At 43.0% G+C, this 22577-nt stretch overlaps 1 protein-coding gene across 2 annotated transcripts in view; it reads left to right on the forward strand.

Moving 5' to 3' along the window:
- The window catches only part of TMEM117 (transmembrane protein 117), a 472767-nt gene that overhangs the window by 79799 nt on the left and 370391 nt on the right, over positions 1-22577 (forward strand). For both annotated transcript variants that reach the window (XM_073652038.1, XM_073652039.1), the window contains exon 3: positions 4296-4428. In XM_073652038.1, coding sequence (XP_073508139.1) covers positions 4296-4428 — 133 coding nt within the window. The remainder of the gene's footprint in view (positions 1-4295; positions 4429-22577) is intronic.

The raw sequence follows: 22577 nt of genomic DNA on the forward strand, positions 1-22577 counted from the left end.
AGGACTGTCATTGCATTAGCTGGCACACGGACTTTAGTGCATTTCCGCTCGGAAAAAATGCAGCGAAAACGCATCAAAAACGCACAGTGTGCACATAGCCTAACTTTGGATTTTATTTTTATTGCATACTTTTTTTTTTGCTTATTTTGTTATATTTTATTTAATTCCGTTTTCCCAAGTCTGTTTATTTATTAATTATGGACGCATATGATGTTTCCAGGCAGGTTCAACTTGGGATTATCAGTTGTTTAACATTTTGTATTTTAATTGTGTAAAAATCGAAGCCTAATCTCAAGGTCAAGCAAGGTGGCAGTAATATCTTAATTAATCTTAAAATGAGCAGTAACAAGCTTAAGGTTAGAGAATTAAACTGCTTTTCTGTTTGCTTGGGTTGCATGCCTTGAATTAAGATTGCTGAATTGCCTTGTGAATGCAGAATAATATTTAATCATTGTTTTAATATAATAAAATTGGTTTGGCCTTTAGCTCCAAGGAAACTTAAAGGGAATATCCAAGACTTTGTTAAAAAAATCAAGTGCCTTAGCACTGACAGGCAGGTAGTTGTTACCTACCTGTTGCACCGTGCACCGTTCCTCGCTGGTATAGAGCAGTCACAGACCACTGCTGCCGGCGATTCAGCTGCCTCTGCTGACGACATGTCGACAGAGCGGCGGCCTCTTTTCCACCCTGCTCTGTTGATGGGATGTTACTGCTGACGTCATGTTGATTGACAGCCGACTCACTGAGTTAGGCAGCGGGGAACCGGCTGTCAATCAGCCTGATGTTGATAGTCCCACCCTGTCAACAGAGCAGAGCAGAAAAGAAGCAAACGGTGGAAAAGAATAGCACCAGGCACAACAGTCAGGTAGGTAGCAACTACTAGCCTGTTAGTGCTTAGGTACATTTTTTTTCCCACAAAGTCCCGAATATGCCCTTTAAAATGTCTATTCTTCTGTTCAATTGCTATTGTTTTCTATTTGACATTACTCGCAATTAAAAGAAATCTCCAGCATTTGTGCATTTTTTGCGTAATTGTCGACATTTGCATGAAACATTTTATGAAACGTTTTACTCATGAGGAATAGTAGACACAGGGACACACATACTATTGGTGCAACCTGTGCAGTTGCACAGGGGTTCAGGAGGTAAGGGAGCCCATTTCTACCTCCAAAGTAGGTGAAATTGCGCATCATGAGCATGAACTGTTGGACTGCAACGGGTTCAAATATTATTCTTGTGTAGGGGCCCTCTTTTGTCTGTGTCTGCCCCTGAGTAGATGTATAATTATTTGTAAGTGTAAGTAACGGGAAGTGCAGTGAGAAAAATCATCTGATTTGTAATTGATACACATGAGAAAAATGTTTTGGATCTGTAATTTCGGAACGCTGCTAATTTCCAGAATGGTAGAGCTCTAAAAAGAACTTGCAAACTTTTTCACACTTTGCAGAGATTTCAATTATTTTAAATATGAAACAACATACTAAGTAAAAGGACATTCATATGAACGTAAAGCTTTGGCTGGAGTCCCACTAGCATATAGCATCCGATGTGATATGGTAATGACATTCGGCTCCTGCTCTGCTGTGAGCGGGAGCGAGTGTCAGTGCTCCGTGCTCCTATTCTCTCGCACAGAGAGGATCGCAGCACAGCTCCAGAGGGGACGGAGACATCAATTTCTCCATCTCCTCTGTTGCTGGCATCGGCGGGAATCGCAGTGCACTATCTGAGTGCAGTGCGATGTTTCACCTGCACGCATAAATTATATGGGTGTGTGCGATCCGATTTGAGGATGCAATTGCAGCATGCTGCGATTGTTTTCGCATGCCGAATAGGCATGAGAAAATAATCTCAGATGTGCGTTGCCCCATAGGGTAACATTGGGGCGAGTGCAATCCGATTTTTTTATCATATTGCCCTCGTCATATTGTACAGATTTCATCTCAAGTGAGAGTGAGCCCTTAAGAAGGTTGTATCACTAAAACCAAATCTGACCTAATGATCCGCTGAATGCAATGGGTCTGTCTTTTCTGCCCCTCTGCAATTAGCTGGTAATGCCAGGGGTAACAGCTGGTAATGCCAGGGGCAACTACATCTGACTATTAGGGGTACCATCACAAAGAGAGGACATTTCTGCATTGAATTTTGCCAAAATAGAATAATATAATTTGACTGCACTTTTCACATTGAAATTAACCCTTCAAGATTACAATGTGGCGTCAAAATCTCCAGAAAGAATTGACATGCTGAGGATTTCAAGATCCATACTGAAGATCAATTTCTGCACATATATATAATTTCTGGAGTGTCAATTGGTTAAAATCTCATTCTTTTATGATACTGCATAATATTGCATATTTTCTAACCCAAAATATATGTGGAAACTACCCAGTGAATACATTGGGCCTGATACGTCAAGACCAGCATTGTTCACACCGGTCTTGATGAGGAGGTTTGCCAGGGTCAGAAGGTCCTGAGTCATAAAGAGGCATACACCTTTAAATGAATCAGAAGCACCAGACGAGTGGCATGCACCTTGGTGTGCGCCTTGCCTCAAATCCTATTCCAGTCCCTGCTGGAGTAAGATTTGTGGAATAGTGAATGCAACCACCGTCATGAATTTGATACGACGCCCCAGTCCTGTCCCAGCTCTGCCCACTTTGTAGCAGCCTGGTGAACGCCAAAAGTTTCATAATTTTACCATTGCCCTCATTTGCACCAAAATTATGTAACGTTTCAAAGCTTTTTGTGCCAAAGTACTGGAGTATAAGCTTTGATGAATCAGGCCCATTGTGTTTGCTGGAGGTCTTGCTGGGAAAATGTAATATTATATGGTAATCTTTAAGGCTATGTGCCCACGTTGCATTTATGAAGCAGAAAATTTCTGCTGCATAAATGCAAGTCCTCTCCCGGAAAAACGCATGCGGAATTCCGCACGCGTTTATCGCGCATTTTTCGCGCGTTTATCACGCGTTTTCCACATGCGGAATTGCCTTGCGTTTTTTATGCATTGGACAAAGGCAATTCCGCTTGCGGAAACGCAAAATTAAATGACATGCTGCGGATTTTTGAACGCGGCATAAACGCTGCGGAAAAATCCGCAGCATGTGCATAGAACTTGCGGAATCCCATTGGGGACCATGGGGTGCGGATATACATGCGTTTTTCAAGCGTTTACGCTGCGGAAATTCCGCAGCATATACGCTTGAAAAATGCTACGTGGGCACACAGCCTTACAGTTTGGCCTTTGTCGAGCCCCTCAATGATGTACACATGCTCTTATGTGGTGTTAGCTTTTAGTACCACATGGGCAGATCAGCTACAGGAGTTTTGAGACATGTTAGACTCATGGTTCTGGTTGTGCCTTGAGTTTTTCCATTGAAATAAAACTGTCATACTCTTAGCTATGTGCCCACGTTGCGGACCTGAAGCATATTTTTTACGCTTCTCCCTGGCGGGAAAATCGCATGCGGATATTACATGCGGTTTTCCCGCCAGGTAGAAGCGTTTGTGAGGCGTCTTTGCATGCATTTCCGCATGCGGGTTATCAAGCACTTCTCCAAGCATCACTTGGAAAAGTGCTTGACAACTTGTTCAGAATGGTAAAAAATAAAAAAATAAACTTTATACTCACCTTCTGATGCATTCTCTGCCCCGTCCGGAGGCTTGAGCGGCTCACGCTGTTGTGTGCAGGACCTGCGGTGACGTCATTGAGTCATGTGGTGGGTCACATGACTCAATGACGTGGCAGGTCCTTCAGACAACAGCGCGACGGAGGGAAAACATCAGAAGATAAGTATAAACTTTATTTTTTCTTTTTTTTACAGGTTCTTTGGTACCCAGGTCTAGATGAGAGTCTCCTCTCCTCCAGACTTGGGTACCATCCGCACATTGATTCCGCTGCGCTTCCGCAAAATTAATGAACATGCTGCGGATTTTTGACTGCAGCATATACGCTGCGGAAAAATCCGCAGCATGGGCATTGACATTGCGGAATGCCATTGGGGACCATGGGGTGCGGATATACATGCGTTTTTCAAGCGTTTACGCTGCGGAAATTCCGCAGCATATACGCTTGAAAAACGCTACGTGGGCACACAGCCTAAAAAAACCCCTAAAATGTCCACATTTTTGGTGGGGCTTGTTTGTAGCCTTTCTATTTTGTCTCCTATCTTATACTTTTGGTGTGCCCTTGTCAGTCAGTGTACTGTTATCCATATGACAGCCTTGTCACTGCTATGTAGGTATGTTGCTAAATGTATGATCCAATACATTATCGACTATTGTTTTTGTTGCAGGTCAGTTACTTCGCCTGAAAGTGTTTAGAGATGACCATGGCTCGTGGATGACCATGTTTTTCAGCACAATACTTTTTCTCTTCATCTTTTCTCATATCTACAATATTTTTCTTCTAATAGCTGGAAATATGAGGTAAGTAGAAACATTTTGCTGATTTATAAATTCTGTACAAGGGAATTTTATATATAAATTTATAGCAAATTATTAGTTGATAAAAAAAACTCAGCAGCAGCAGCACTCAAGGTGCTTAAAATGGAGACACTTCCATTTGACCAACCAAACTCTGACGGACTTATATCTATTCTATATAGCCATCTTGTTTTGACCTCCTCCCCCCCAATGACAGACAGTTGATTTTTCTGAAGAAGGTTCCCTTCAGCTTTTTTGTTCTCACAAATCTGTTACTGACCACAAATATCACCTGGTCACAAATATTTGCTAGCTTTACCAACTTTGAAGAAATTCTCTTTAGTCACTTTCTGCAGGCGCTCACTGGCTATTCACATGGGTTTTATTATAGACGTCCTAATTAGTCACTGCCTGTGACTCCTCTCTGATGGTCACTGTAGTAGGGGGCTTCTTGGGAGCAGACTGGCTGTTATTGACTCCTAAGATCATTGGCTGTCCCTGTATATAGGGCAGTATGACTGTCACTGATTATGTGAGTGTTCTGCATGGTAACTGTAGAGCATTCTGACTTTTATTAGTTTTGTGGGCACTCTGGTAGTCATTAAGGGGCACTCTGGTAGTCATTAAGGGGCACTCTGACTGGTTACTACCTGGTTGGTTGGTTCTCTAGTGGCTGCAAACTATGGTGGAAATCTGACTGATTCCTTTTCTTTCAGACATTCTTGTAATCTGATAAACATACATTTAAAAACAAGCCATGCTCATTAGCATTAGCATACAGGGAAAATTCCTTCTTAATTATATAGAGGTATCAACAACGGTTCACGACAAGAACAGAAAAAGGTCATAATTAAGGGGCACTAGACTGGACAGGGAAACACGCTGACAAGGTAATGATTACATTGATGTGATGCAACTGCTAACCATATTTTAAGTTAAATAAAGTCCGATTAGAACTGGACAATATTTACATAGGTGGTCACCACCAGATAAGTAACTATTAGAAAATAGGAAGGATACAAAGAAGAAAAAGAATGTGAATAAAATGTAACTTTTAATGTTGAGACTAAAAATATTAATAAAATAGATTATCATACATCCAAAGGGGATGTATATTGGGCCACTGCTGTAATGGATTGTGAACAGCTGTGACCCACTAGATCCTGATTTCAATGTAGCAGCACCAATATAGATTATTTCAAATCCAATGTCCTTACTATTAAATGGTTGGGTATTATCAAATCTCCTATCTAGGGATCCCATCCATCCCTGTCTTTGCCTATCAAAATTTATTACTGTTGAATGTGCCGTGTGATGGAAATCATCCTCAGTATAAATGGTAGCTGATGTGAAGCCCACCATCCATTGACCTCATATTAAATTGTATGTCAGTTCTATAGGACTGATATACTCATGTCTATAGTAGGTAAAAAGACAATAGATCATTATCCAAGATCGCTGTTGTGACAGTACAATCCTATAGCTAGGAGATTTATTGCATGCCACAGAAGTGTCAGCACTAAGACTCACACCCCACGATTGAGTGAATGAGCCACCAGCGCTTGTATAGGTACCTCACCGGTATATGCAAGGCAGCAGCGCATGAGTCAGAGCGGTCTCCCACACTAGACTCCCAGACTGATCGCGTGCAGGTGGTGCGCACGCGGTCAGTGCCGTTAAATGGACTCAGATAACAAGAGCACCTCAGCAAGCTGTCTGCTGCATGTTGCTCATAATATCATGAGGCACCTGACAGACAAAGCCGGCACAAGGCAGGATCGGGGATTGGCATTAGGGTCCCTAGTGTGCTGATACATGAAACATTAACAGGACATCGTCCCTGACGCGCGTTTCGCCGAGGTTACCGGCTTTTTCTAAGGGCGAAATCGACCGCCTCCTCAGGATTCTTATACACCCCGTGAAGATTGACAGGTATGGCAGCCAATCGGATTGTAGATGAGCAAACATCCATGAAAGAATAGAATTTATTGATGTCAAATAATTGTGTAAAATAACAAGGATCACAAAATCAATAGATGGAACCCAAATATCATCCCAATCATATTGATACGTAAGTAATCTTAAGGTAATCAAACCCAAGGAGACATGTACATTAATAATTCTGGTTACAACATAAATAAATAAAAACATTTTTTTATATCCAATTAATCAGTGTTCTAATACAGAGGGAATATATCCCAAAGAGTAGGAGGTACATAATATGTACCCCCCACAGCAATAAAAATAGACCAGAATTGATATTTAACCGTGGTGTTCTATTCCAGACATCAATGGATTTAATGCCCACCTATGCTATAAAAAGCAAACCAGACCAAATATAATGTTTACTATACAAGAGGATATAATCAAGATTCTTATCAGAATTGTTGTGGCTAGTGTACATGGGCCTGTTACTACTCTATGGACATTTCACATTAATTACAACTAATCGTTATTCTCATAAAGAGAAGAAATCTCTCAATAATTGGAGACATATAATATATAATCCCCACAAACTAAAAATAAGCTGGAATTAATATTTATCCATAGTATCCTGTTCCAGACATTGATGGGTTCAATGCCCACATGCTTCACTATGAGAGACAAAATAGACCACATATTCATTTACTATAAGGAAAAGTATACTCAAGAGATTCTGATCAAGGTTTTGAGACCAAAAATTTGCACAAAAAACTACCAAAGAGAGATACAAGGTTTCAAATTATGAAAGAAAATATATTACAAAAAGCAACCAAAATTAAATTTCTCATTCAATCCATAAGGATTGACCGTGTTTAACCCGAATATCCATTGACTTTCTTTCTTCAGGAGGGCTAAGTCGAAGTCTCCACCTCTAATATCCAATTTTTGCTGAAAAATAGCCCACTCTCTAAGTTCTTTCCATCGCAAATCGTGTTTGTACTTAAAGTGCTTAGCGATAGGAGTGTGAACAAAAGTTTTTTGTTGTTCTTGACTTGTTAGTTCATCTTTGTCAAAATTAATAATACTCCTAATATTCCCTCTGACACGCATTTTCAGGTCTCTGGTAGTCTTCCCCACATACCTTAGTCCACAAGTGCACTCCAAGCAATTTTTTCACTCCAGTAGATGAACAGTTAAGATGTTGATGTAAAGTGAATTTTTTCCAGAGGCATCTTTAAAGGATTTGATGGAAATCAAAATTTGACAAGATTAGCACATCTTTCAAGGAAAGAAGCCTGGATCTCTTACATTCATGGCTTTGTTATTGTGCTTGAAATGGCATGAGACTAAAAGGCTGGAGATAGAAGTAGTTTTACGGTATCCTACAGATGCCCTGGGTGTAAGACATCGATTAAGATCGCAATCAGACCTCAGGACCCCCCAATGTTTGTTGAGGATATTCATCATTATCTGCCAATCCTTGTGATATTCAGTTATGAATCTCACATTATCATTCTGATGTTCATTTCGCTTTTTCGGAATCAGAAGGTCCTTTCTCTCTGTTCTCAAGGCGATATTATATGCCTTTTTAATCGTTTTCTTTGAGTAGTTTCTTTCAAGTAATCTCTCCTTTAATTCTTCAGCTCTCAATTTGAATCCCTCAAAAGTAGAACAGTTGCGGTGTAGCCGCAAAAATTCCCCCTAGGGGATGGCTCTTATAGTTGCTGATGCATGTGCGCTCTTAGCATCCAAGATACTGTTTGTGGCCGTTTTCTTCATATACAGATCCGTCTGTATCTTATCATCTGCATCTCTATGGATCATGATGTCTAAAAATGGGACAAAATCCCTATGGAAGAAGAGTGTGCGCTTCAAATTAAGCTGGTTGTTGTTGAGGATTTCAATAAAATTGGTCAGGGTATCTCCCGAGCCTCTCCAGATGATCAGAATGTCGTCTATGTAATGTTTCCATGTTACAATCTGATCTACATAGATGGACATATCCTCTGCAAAGACAAATTCCTCTCCCCACCAGCCTAAATAGAGATTTGCAAGTGTGGGTGCGACCGCCGCCCCCATCGCGGTCCCCCACGTCTGGAGGTAGAAACGCCAATCAAAAACAAAATAGTTTCTTTTCAAGATGAACTTGAGAAGGCCAAGAAGGAAGTCCTTTCGTGTTGGATTGAAATCCTGATTTTTGGATAGGAAGAAATTCACAGCCTTACAGCCCATGTCCTGGTCTATACATGTGTATAGACTTTCAACATCACATGTTGCAAGTAGTTCTTGCTGATCAAGTTTGTTGCCTTCCAACTCTTGCAGAATCGGCATGGTGTCCCTGGTATAGGAGGGAAGATCATACACATATCCTCTTAATTCCTGATCAATCCACTGCAATATATCGATAAAATTGAAAATAAAATTAAGAGACGTAAGAGGAAGAAGTATTTGAGAGATAAATCGGATTATTCCAAAGGTGAGGTGTATAATTGGGGCAAGAATTTATCACAGCGTGTCAAGAAATTTTCCTATAAAAAAAGAGATGATCAAAGACGTGAATTTTCTGGCACGGATGCTGATAGTAGTAGCATGTCAGAATCTGATTCCGAACTTCCTTCCTGTGGAAGTAGAAGTGCGGACCAGGACAACAACTCTAATCCCACGGGGCCTTTTTTAAGGGAAAGAGGCACATGTGGATTCATGGGTTCGACCAAGAACAGAAACAGAAGGAAGTGAGGAATTTAGTTACAACTGACACCAGTTCTGTAGTATCGGCGTCTCTGCCCCCTGACAGGCAGAGACGCCGTCCCACTCACCGCCCCGCTCCCTGCCTGGCGTCCTCCGGCACTTCTGCCTCTGTTGCTGCCGGCACGTGCAGCTCCCCGGGCACTGTGCTTAGGGCGCGCGCTCCCCCCCACTTAAAGGGGCCAAGCGCACCGTCCTAAGGAGTCCCCGGCCAATGGCCGGAGGACCTCTCATTTAAAAGGCACCTCCTCCAAAATGGAGGTGCCCGTGCAAGGTTGTAGCTTTGTGTGTTATACTTTGCTTCAGCCCTCAGGTCCCGCTGCTAGCCTGACTACCAGTTCAGTCCGCCAGCCTGACTACCAGTCCTGTCCGCCAGCTTGTCTACTCTCCAGCCCGACAGTCTGTCTACAGTCCAGTCCGCCAGTCTGTCTATGGGCTCTGCCCACCTGGAAGCACCTGCCCGTTGCCTGCCGTGCCTGACAGCCCGCTTATCCAGAAGCACCTGCCTGTTACCTGCCATGCCTACCAGCCAGCCTACCTGGAGGCTCCTGTCCGTTACCTGCCGTGCCTGCCAGCCCACTTACCTAGAAGCACCTGCCTGTTACCTGCCGTGCCTACCAGTCCATCTGCCCGGATCACCCGTCAGCCTGCCTGCCGTGCTCATCTGCTGTACCGGTCAGTCCCTGCCTTCTGACCCGTGGGAGTCACCTGCTCTCATACAAGGTCGCTCCCAGAGTAGCACCTGGTCCCTCTGCTCAGTCCCTCCCTGGTCATGGAGTCTATTGAGCCGCCGTACGACCTTGGTCGGTCCGAGTTGATACCTAGTTACACCCCTCTGGTCCCTCCTTGCACCACAGCACAGAGGTTCCACCACCCGGATCCGTAACAAGTTCTTTAAGAATAATTAATTTGTCTAAAAATACCATCACTGGGTGTCAGGCGAATGTCCTAAAGAAGGGTCTCAACTATTGCCTTCCAACTCATCTCAATAGATGTAATATTATCAAGGACTTACATTTATTTGGAAGGAAACTTATTTTCAAAAAAATGTTTTTAAGTTGAGTGGATAATGGTATCTCTTCCCAAGATACAGGATTTGCCTCTAGTCTTTCTAGTCAAGAACTACGGACTTTAGAAATATTGGAAGAATTGGACACAGCTAATCAAGTAGAGGAGGTGGAAATTGAGAATATATTGGGCTCCAATTGGAAAAATAAAATTTTGAAGCCCAAGCTTACCAATATGCCTGCATTGCAAACTTGTCCTGCCGTGAAGGTTTTTTTGGATTTGGTCACGAAGGATATTTTAGCCTTACCGGATGCGGATTTTAGATCAAGTCCAGACTTTGAGGACAGACGAATAATTGATGAACTTAAACAAATGGAGGACGTTGTCTTCAAGTCTAGTGACAAAGGCGGCAATATTATCTGGCCGCAGGATAAATATATCCAGGAGGCCAAGAGACAACTTACTAACAAGGAATGCTATAAGTCTCTCTGGAGTGACCCCACTAACCAATTCTTGGAAGAGTACACTAATCTTGTAACCCAGGGATGGGAAAGTGGAGCAATTACTAAATGTGAGTGGGACTTCCTGGGGGTTAAGAGCCCAAATATAGCAACATTCTTCATGCTACCCAAGGTCCATAAGGACCTTGGGAACCCACCAGGGAGACCCATTGTCTCTGGTATAGGTAACCTGACTGAAAAAGCTAATCTGTGGATTGATCAGGAATTAAGAGGATATGTGTATGATCTTCCCTCCTATACCAGGGACACCATGCTGGTTCTGCAAGAGTTGGAAGGCAACAAACTTGATCAGCAAGAACTACCTGCAACATGTGATGTTGAAAGTCTATACACATGTATAGACCAGGACATGGGCTTTAAGGCTGTGAATTTTGATTCCCATCAAATCCTTTAAAGATGCCTCTGGAAAAAATGTCACTTTACAGCAACATCTTAACTGTTCGTCTACTGGAGTGAAAAAATTGCTTGGCGTGCACTTGTGGACTAAGGTATGTGGGGAAGACTACCAGAGACCTGAAAATGTGTGTCAGAGAGCATATTAGGAGTATTATTAATTTTGACAAAGATGAACAAACAAGTCAAGAACAACAAAAAACTTTTGTTCCCACTCCCATCGCTAAGCACTTTAAGTACAAACACGATTTGCGATGGAAAAAACTTAGAGAGTGGGCTATTTTTCAGCAAAAATTGGATATTAGAGGTGGAGATTTCGATTTAGCCCTCCGGAAGAAAGAAAGTCAATGGATATTCCGGTTAAACACGGTCAATCCTTATGGATTGAATGAAAATTTTAATTTTAGTTGCTTTTCATAATATATTTTCTTTCATAGTTTTGAAACCTTGTATCTCTCTTTGGTAGTTTTTTGTGCAAATTTTTTGGTCCAAAAACCTTGATCAGAATCTCTTGAGTATACTTTTCCTTATAGTAAATGAATATGTGGTCTATTTAGTCTCTCATAGTGAAGCATGTTGGCATTGAACCCATCAATGTCTGGAACAGGATACTATGGATAAATATTAATTCCGGCTTACTTTTAGTTTGTGGGGATTATATATTATATGTCTCCAATTATTGAGAGATTTCTTCTCTTTATGAGAATAACGATTAGTTGTAATTAATGTGAAATGTCCATAGAGTAGTAACAGGCCCATGTACACTAGCCACAACAATTCTGATAAGAATCTTTTAATTTATTTATGTATTTTTTGTATTAGGATATTGATCAATTGGAATTATTGTGGTATATCTATCTAGTACCAATAGGTCTATATACATCAGAAGGTTGTTACAACCAGAGTTATTAATGTACATGTCTCCTTGGGTTTGATTACCTTAAGATTACTTACGTATCGATATGATTGGGATGATATTTGGGTTCCATCTATTGATTTTGTGATCCTTGTTATTTTACACAATTATTTGACATCACTTAATTCTATTCTTTCATGAATGTTTGCTTATCTGCAATCTGATTGGCTGCCATACCTGTTAATCTTCACGGGGTGTATAAGAATCCTGAGGAGGCGGTCGATTTCGCCCTTAGAAAAAGCCGGTAACCCCGGTGAAACGCGCGTCAGGGACGATGTCCTGTTAATGTTTCATGTATCAGCACACTAGGGACCCTAATGCCAATCCCCGGTCCTGCCTTGTGGCGGCTTTGTCTGTCAGGTGCCTCATGATATTATGAGCAGCGTGCAGCAGACAGCTTGCTGCCGTGCTCTTGTTATCTGAGTCCATTTAACGGCACTGACAGCGATCTGTCTGGGAGTCTAGCATAGGAGACCGCTCTGACTCATGCGCTGCTACCTTGCATATACCGGCGAGGTACCTATACAAGCGCTGGTGGCTCATTCACTCAATCGTGGGGTGTGAGTCTTAGTGCTGACATTTCTGTGGCATGCAGTAAATCTCCTAGCTATAGGATTGTACTGTCACAACAGCGATCTTGGATAATGATCTATTGTCTTTTTACCTACTATAGACATGAGTATATCAGTCCTATAGAACTGACATACAATTTAATATGAGGTCAATGGATGGTGGGCTTCACATCAGCTACCATTTATACTGAGGATGATTTCCATCACATGGCACATTAAACAGTAATGCATTTTGATAGGCAAAGACAGGGATGGATGGGATCCCTATATAGGAAATTTGATAATACCCAACCTTTTAATTGTAGGGACATTGGTTGTGGAATAATCTATATTGGTGCTGCTACATTGAAACCAGGATCTAGTGGGTCACAGCTGTTCACAATCCATTACAGCAGTAGCCCAATATACATCCCCTTTGGATGTATGATAATCTATTTTATTAATATTTTTAGTCTCAACATTAAAAGTTAAATTTTATTCACATTCTTTTTCTTCTTTGTATCCTTCCTATTTTCTAATAACCATATTTTAAGTATATAATATCATATATTCATTATCACTTGCTGTAACCTTGAATCATTGGCTGTGATAAGCTAACCTATGGATCATCTTTCATGGTGTGCTCCAAGCATCTTTATCTCTACATAGGAGACCAATAGTTCTAATCACTGTGATCACCTGATCCAGGATAATAGATGCTGGGATCACACATGGAATTCTATCATATACTGTGCAAGGCAAGTTGCACTAGATCAGGACCTTAGAGTCACTTAGGTGTTTGCTTCCTTAATTATGTCCTTTTTTTGTTCTTGTCGTGAACCGTTGTTGATACCTCTATATAATTAAGAAGGAATTTTCCCTGTATGCTAATGCTAATGAGCATGGCTTGTTTTTAAATGTATGTTTATCAGTGTTAGTGTGTTATTTAATAAAATAATGACTTAGCCAGATTGTGATCAACTATTCTTTGATCTTTTATGACTCAAATGGTGCTTTGTAGGGTTAATGAATTGTGAGTCTTTGTGGTCAACAATGAATTGGCTTGTCCAGGGTTTTCTTGTTTTCAGTATAATTATTCTTGTAATCTGGTCTGAACTATATGTTTTCTACAAGTAAAATTGTTAAAATTAGTTGAACTATTCTTTAAAGAATTACAAAGTTACGTTTTTCATCTTGTCAGTGAAATTAGCTTTATCACCTCTTGGATTGATCTTTTGTTCCTAATTTTTGGGTAAAATGTGTAAAATCTGTCTTTAGTGAATACAGACTTTCCCATTACTGAGAAAGGAAATGATGTTTGTAAAAAAATATGTATTCTCCAGAATGCTGATTTTATTTTGTCATTCGCTCTGCAGAAATTCAGCTAAATGGAGGAAAGCTTTGTGACATTTTGCCAAACCATATTTAGCCAACAAAATGTTAAAAAAGAAGATAATTCTCAGTTTATCACTAGCTTCTCTGGCCACCTCCACTGCTCGCTGTACCTCATCTTCCTGCAGCGAATTTGACCTGAGTCTTCATAATAAACTGGGTCTTCTGGACGTGTGTAGGACTGGAACGACCTTGTGCTTGCGCAGGGTCATCTTAGGCTTAGTTGCCGCCGATAGTCTCAGCCTAGAGTGCATGTCTTATTAGATAAAAAAAACTTAGAAAAAATCTGCAGAGAATAGTGAAAACAAACAAAAAAAACAAAACAACAGTTCTTTTTGTCCACTGATCCAGAATCGGAGCTTGGGTAGTGCTTCTGGTCTTTGTTTAAAAGGGTACACATGTGACTGCTGACTCCGGATGAGCAGATTGCTTCCGACAAACCCCAATCCTCTGTTCAGGTCCAGTGCTCTCTGACCATGGTCATCTCATGATTTGCCACGCTGGAACTTCTTCACCTGTGCGCCGCTTGCCACACAGATGATGTCATGCCAGACTGGTGAATCAAACGGCGCATCGGGAACCCAGAAGTTCAGGAAATTCGTGCAGCTCCTGTCCACGGCCATAGAGCACTGACCTGGACCATGGACTGGGGTTGCACTAAGCCAGGGATGTCAAACACACACAGGGCCAAAATGAAAAACTTGGGCAAAGTAGTGGGCCAATCAGTATACAGTATAATGGACCCCACATAGTCCTCCATACAGAATAATGGGCCCCACATAGTTCTCCATACAGAATAATGGCCCCACATAGTCCTCCATACAGAATAATGGCCCCACATAGTCCTCCATACAGTATAATGGGCCCCACATAATGTTCCATACAGTATAATGGGCCCCACATGGTCCTCCATACAGAATAATGGGCCCCACATAGTCCTCCATACAGTATAATGGACCCCACATAGTGCTCATACAGTATAATGGGCCCCACATAGTGCTACATACAGAATAATGGGCCCCACATAGTCCTCCATCTATAATATAAGGCGGCATGCGTGTCTCTGTCTGAAGCCTTGATAGACTGCGCATGCGTGACGCGCAGTCTGGCTCCAGAGAGAAGCACGGATCCAGCCGTTACAGGTAAGAGGAGGTGTATGGCGCCGGAGATCGCGCGGTATGCGTAGACACTGAACGCATACCGCGATCTCCGGCGCCATACTTACATACTTACCTGACCGGGAGGAGCGTTGCTGCGGCGCCTCTCTTCGCTGGAGACCGGGGGCGGAGTGAAGGCGTCGGACCGGCGCGTGCGCATTGCGCTATCCGGCGCCATTTTACTGAAGACACATTTACAGTGTGTCTTCAGCAAAATGGCGCCGGACAGCACAGTGCTCCGGCGCCGCACTCCTCCCCCGGCCTCCGGCAGAGAGGACTCAGCAGCGCTGGAGTACAGAGAAGAAAGGTCAGTATAACTGTTTATTTTTTTGGTATGTGGGTACAGTGTGAAAGGGATGAGAGGGCCACACATAACATGATTGTGGGGTGAGGGGACCATGCATATATCAGGATTGGGGGTGGTGAGGGGTACCACACATACCAGGATTGGGGGTGAGGGGTACCACACATACCAGGATTGGGGGTGAGGGGTACCACGCATACCAGGATTGGGGGTGAGGGGTGCCACGCATACCGGGATTGGGGATGAGGGGTGCCACGCATACCGGGATTGGGGATGAGGGGTGCCACGCATACCGGGATTGGGGATGAGAGGTGCCATGCATACCGGGATTGGGGATGAGGGGTGCCACGCATACCGGGATTGGGAATGAGGGGTGCCACGCATACCGGGATTGGGAATGAGGGGTGCCACGCATGCCGGGATTGGGGATGAGGGGTGCCACACATGCCGGGATTGGGGATGAGGGGTGTCACGCATGCCAGGTTTGGGGATGAGGGGTGCCACGCATGCCGGGATTGGGGATGAGGGGTGCCACGCATGTCGGGATTGGGGATGAGGGATGGAGTGCCATGCATACCGGGATGAGGGATGGGGTACCATGCATACCAGGATGAGGGATACCATACACACCAGGATAGTGATGAGGGGTGCCACGCATACCGGGATGAGGGGTGCCAAGCATAACGGGATGAGGGGTGAGGGGTGCCACGCATACCGGGATGAGGGGTGAGGGGTGCCACACATACCGGGATTGGGAATGAGGGGTGCTAAGCTTACCGGGATTGGGGATGAGGGGTGCCACGCATGCCGGGATTGGGGATGAGGGGTGTCACGCATGCCGGGTTTGGGGATGAGGGGTGTCAATCATGCCGGGTTTGGGGATGAGGGGTGCCACGCATGCCGGGATTGGGGATGAGGGGTGCCACGCATGTCGGGATTGGGGATGAGGGATGGAGTGCCATGCATACTGGGATGAGGGATGGGGTACCATGCATACCAGGATGAGGGATACCATACACACCAGGATAGTGATGAGGGGTGCCATACATACCAGGATAGGGATGAGGGGTGCCACGCATACCGGGATGAGGGGTGCCAAGCATAACGGGATGAGGGGTGCCACGCATACTGGGATGAGGGATGCCACGCATACCGGGATTGGGAATGAGGGGTGCTACGCATACCGGGATTGGGGATGAGGGGTGCCACGCATGCCGGGATTGGGGATGAGGGGTGCCACGCATGCCGGGATTGGGGATGAGGGGTGCCACGCATGCCGGGATTGGGGATGAGGGATGGAGTGCCATGCATACCGGGATGAGGGATGGGGTACCATGCATACCAGGATGAGGGATACCATACACACCAGGATAGTGATGAGGGGTGCCATACATACCAGGATAGGGATGAGGGGTGCCACGCATACCGGGATGAGGGGTGAGGGGTGCCAAGCATAACGGGATGAGCGGTGAGGGGTGCCACGCATACTGGGATTGGGGGTGAGGAGTGCCACGCATACTGGGATTGGGGATGAGGGGTGCCAGGCATACCGGGATTGGGGATGAGGAGTGCCATGCATACCGGGATTGGGGATGAGGGGTGCCACGCATACCGGGATTGGGAATGAGGGATGGGGTGCCATGCATACCAGGATGAGGGATACCATACACACCAGGATAGGGATGAGGGATGGGGTACCATGCATACCAGGATGAGGGATACCATACACACCAGGTTAAGGATGAGGGGTGCTACGCATACCGGGATTGGGGGTCAGGGGTGCCACGCATACCGGGATTGGGGGTGAGGGGTGCCACGCATACTGGGATGAGGAGTGCCACGCATACCGGGATTGGGGGTGATGGGTGCCACGCATACCGGGATTGGGAGTGAGGCATAGGGTGCCATGCATACCAGGATGAGGGATACCATACACACCAGGATAGGGATGAGGGGTGCCAGGTATACCAGGATTGGGGGTGAGGGGTGCCACGCATACCTGGATTGGGGGTGAGGGGTGCCACGCATACCAGGATTGGGGGTGAGGGGTGCCACGCATACCAGGATTGGGGGTGAGGGGTGCCATGCATACCAGGATTGGGGGTAAGGGGTGCCATGCATACCAGGATTGGGGGTGAGGGGTGCCACGCATACCAGGATTGGATAGTGGGGACAGGATGGGGGCAGCACAATTACAAGGAGGGGGGCAGCACATACCAGCATGGGAGACCATATACCAATAAAAATGCTCGCCACCCGGGCGTAGAACGGGTTCAATAGCTAGTACAGTATAATGGGCCCCACATAGTCCTCCATACAGAATAATGGACCCCACATAGTGCTCCATACAGTATAATGGGCCCCACATAGTGCTTCATACAGTATAACGGGCCCCACATAGTCCTCCATACAGAATAATGGGCCCCACATAATCAGTCATACGGAATAAGCCCCCCATAGTGCTCCATACAGAGTAATGGACCCCACATAGTCCTCCATACAGAATAATAGGCCCCACATAGTCTTCCATACAGAATAATAGGCCCCACATTGTGCTCCATACAGAATAATGGCCCCACATAAGGGTGGTGGTTCTAGTGTCAAGGGCCAAATATAACCACCCTGCAGACCAGATTTGGCCCACGGGCCGGAGTTTGACATGTATGCACTAAGTGGTCTGCTCATCTCTGCCTGTGAGTGTTGCTGCTGTGATCACATGCCTTACTTTATATTGGCATCACTGCTCAGGGCTAAGCATTAATGATAGTAGTATGGCACATGACTGCTGCAGCAATCGCATGCTGGCCCCTTGGAAACAAATCACAACTGGAACATCTGCACTGTAAAGGTGGGGGAACAAGTGGCAGGCAGTGTTACTTTTTGTTTTACAGCATTTGCTTGTGTATTTTTTTTATTATTAAGCAGGATTAGCCCTTAACAGAAATCTGTCACCAGGCTTTTGCTACCTAATCTGAGAGCAACATAATGTAGAGAAAGACACCCTGATTCCAGTGATGTGTCACTTACTGAGCTGCTTGCTATGATTTTGATAATCTCCTGCTGATAAAATAGTAATTTTATCACTAGAGGACTAGTAATCCTGCTGCCAGGTAGTCCTGCATATTCATGAGCTCTGTATGACCCCACCCCCTCCACTATTGATTGGCAGCTTTCTGTGTACACTGTGTATAGGCAGAAAACTATCACTGGTGTGGATGGGATTATACAGAGCTGAACATACAGAGAAGTGCAGATAATAGAATTGATTTTATTAACATGACAGCAAGCAGCTCAGTGACACATCAGGGTCTCTGCCTTAAGTATGCTGCTCACAGATGGGGCAACAAAACCTGGTGACAGATTCCCTTTAATATTCCTTTTATTTGACACCGTTCATTTGAAACCACTAGATGGCAACAAATGACCTTGTTTTAGTGAATGGGAACTCCACAGTGAGTTACTTTGATATGGATTGCTTTTCTCCTTCATCAATACAGTAGACAGAGTATTATAATTGTGTGCTAACAATAGAACAGTAAAATATCATGAACAGTGTTCTATGCTGGAGCTGCAACATAAAAACACTATCTATTGGGATATCTGTGTTTAGAAAAATATACTGAAGGTATACGTATATAACAATAACTTTGGTACAATAAAAGACATTAATTGTGAAAAGTAAAGGGAAATGATTGGAAAAAGAAACAGAAATGTCCCTCAAGAACATAGAAATCAGCCTCTAAAGCTAATTTTCCTTGTTTTGTTTATTATGTTACATTATATTATATTGATTTAAAAATAAACATAGAATGAGAAATATAATTTTACAGATTTCATTCACTTGCATGTTAGACTCATGTCAAATTGCTCTCGAGTTCAGCTTTTTTTTATGGTGACAGTAATGCAGCTTCAATGGATCCTGTAAAAGAATATTTAAAACATTTTACCTGGGATAAGCTATCTGCTATACCTTCAGTTTGGATCAGTAGAAAAAAACCCATAGACATAAACTCCAGTAATGCAAGTGTTAACTTAATCTGCAGAGTTGTAATTAGCGTATATTTTAGTGCAGCCTTTGTCTTCTGCGTAGACAAATGGAGCCTGTATCTGCATGTGATGCACAAGTTCAGCTACTATTCAGCACCTTCACAGAACTGAATGAGAACATTGACAATGAGGGAATCTGCCATCTTATATCCCATGAGTGCAGACACCAACTGTCTCATCCATGATCAGCAGGCGGCCTTAGTGCACAGCTGGGGCAAAGGATAAAGGGATATAACTTACCATATTATTATATTAAAGGGCTTGTCTAGAATGACAAGTCTGCAGTCACAAGTGAATGACAAGTCTGCAGTCACAAGGGTGCGCCCACTAGATGGGTTGTGGCCAGGAGTATATATCACATACTTGACCTCTGTTCCCAGTGCAGACACTGGCGAATCCTCGCAGAGCACAGTTCGTGTGTTGGAAGGATTAACAAGTCTGCAGTCACACAGAGTGACTGTAGACTTGCCTTTCTAGACTGGACATCTCCTTTAAGAGACCTTTCAGTCTTTTGGGAGCAGGGTGAGCCAGTGTCTGATTCGTGGCTCAGATGGCAATTTATCTACTGTCAGGTTCCCTTTAAGAGTGTTCAGTTTTTGGAGTGATGGAATGCTCCCTCTAGTGGAGTGCTATCAAACACTTCAATGGTGTCAGGATATTTCTCTGGAAGTCCAAAGGAATCTGTCCCCAGGCTTTTGCCACTTAATCTGAGAGCAGATGTGTCACTTACTATGCTGCTTGCTGTAGTTTTAGTAAAATTATCCCTAGAGGACTAGTAAACCTGCTGCTATGTAGTCTTCCATATTCATGAGGTCTGTATAACCGAACCCACAGGGCCACTGCCACTTGGCAGCTTTCTGCCTATGCACAGTGTACACAGAAAGCCGTCAATCAGTGGTGTGGGAGGGGTTATACAGAGCTCCGCATTCAGAGAACTACTAGATCTGCAGCAGATAAAATTGTGATCTTATCAAAACTGCACCAAGCAGCCCTGTAAGTGACACATCACTGGGATAAGTCTTTTTCTCTATATCATGCTGGTCTCAGATTACATATCAAAATCCTATAAGCCTAGGGTAACACTAGCGTATTAAAAATCAGTCCGTTTTTCATCCAGAAAAGTGTTACGATTTTTTCTCACTTGTCATCTGTGTGCTGTCCGAATGCAATCCAATTTTTTTTTTACTCAGCAGCTATCAATAATTTACAAGACCATTTATAGATTCCTTTGTTACACAATTGTAATGCATCCGTAAAAATGTAATGCCATACTGTGGCTCCGTATGACATACGATTTTTTTTCTTGCACCCATCCAATTTTGCAGTCAAGTCACAGAATGCTGTGATTTTTTTCACAGACAGATTCTGTCAATGAAAAAAAATTGACCATCAGCATTGCCCCATTGAATAACATTAAGAAAACGTGTAAATCCAGCAAAGGGTCCCATAAAAAATTCTTCTTTATTTAAAATTCATTAAAATCCACAAATATTAATAACTGCAGACGCGTTTCTGACTGATGTCCTTATTCATACAGTGAATTGCATGAATAAGGACATCAGTCAGAAACGCGAATTGCATGAATAAGGACATCAGTCAGAAACGCGAATTGCATGAATAAGGACATCAGTCAGAAACGCGTCTGCGGTTATTAATATTTGTGGATTTTAATGGATTTTAAATAAAGAAGAATTTTTTATGGGACCCTTTGCTATAGTTACATGTTTTCTTCATGGTGGAACCTTGCAATACTACAAGATCATCTGTGCAATAGGGATCCATTTATCCAGGGGTGAGCTGATTTTCTGTGGACTCTAACGGGTCTCACACTACTTTCATTGAATAACATTGGTCCGAGTGCTATCCGAAAAAACATCGGATAGTACTCGTGCGATTTATATGGTGGTGTGAGCGATCCCAAAAGGAAAGTTTTTTTAGTTTACAGTTTCCTGTATTCCATTTCCATTTTAATATTGAGAACATCGTAAGGATAAGTTTACATAATGGAAATTTCATGTGGATTTTTCTGCATATTTAAAACAGAAATAGACTTTTCATTGGGATATCCGCTTTACTGATCACACGGCCACAATACTTTCCATTGTTGATTTGACTTGGTAAAAAATTAGTAACATATATTGATTAATGAAGCCATACCTATACATGGGTAAGCCCCATTGAATAGGACTTTTACACATGCAGGACTGTGGCGGCAGAAATCTGAGACCTAAGGTTCAGCCCTGGATTTTTGTCTTAGATTCAACTATAAATCAATGGTGAATTTTTTTTTGACAGGAGAAAATCTGCAGTGCATAAGTACTTAGATGACCTCTAAGCAGATAGTTATAAGTGGCTACAAAGCCATTTAGAGCATAGTTAAGACGTGTACAGAAAGCAATTTGTCTCTGATTTCTCCCACCTCCTGCTCGGCAGCATGTCCTGCTGACTAGATGATTGCTCGATCTGTCAACAAGCTGAGCTAAAAACTGTAATGATAGTTTTACCATCTTAATTACCAAAATGTTTTATAAAACAAGATGTGGGTACATGTGGTTTAGCTTGCGTGGCGTATGGGTTTGATATTTAATGTGCATTGCAAGATTTGGTCCATTAAGAAGCAAAAAATAAGTTAAATAAGTTCATAATAGTACGTGGATAACTGTGTAATTGTAAATGGTTTTTGTTTGTCTTTTTTCTGGTTTTATAATGGACAAGGCAACAAAATTGAAATCTCTATACTGCATGAATATTAACAAGGACCACTCAGCTTTAAAAATTAATTGTGAATTAACTTGTGTTAGAACTGTGCACTCTACTATTGAAGGGTTTACCCGGGACTTTTTTTTTTCCTATGGACCTAAGAACTTATCTGCAGGTAGTTGCTAACTATATAGAATGTATAATAAATATAAGGAAATTGCAGATCACTACATGAATATTAAAACTTGACTGTGAACCCTCGCGGGCAGGGTCCTCTCTCCTCCTGTTCCAGTCGCTGACTTTTATTGTTTAAGATTATTGTAATTGTTTTTATTATGTATACCCCTGTGAAATGTAAAGCGCCATGGAATAAATGGCACTGTAATAATAAATAATAATAATCATTGATTAGACTTATACATAGATAAAACAAAAATAACTACAATGTAGTCTAAAGTGCAGAAAGAAAAGGGCAAAGAATGGAGGTGAAACTTT

This window comes from Phyllobates terribilis, unplaced genomic scaffold (genome assembly GCF_046119375.1).
Source record: "Phyllobates terribilis strain yellow unplaced genomic scaffold, ASM4611937v1 Scaffold_11__3_contigs__length_659146591, whole genome shotgun sequence".
Classification (NCBI taxonomy): domain Eukaryota; kingdom Metazoa; phylum Chordata; class Amphibia; order Anura; family Dendrobatidae; genus Phyllobates; species Phyllobates terribilis.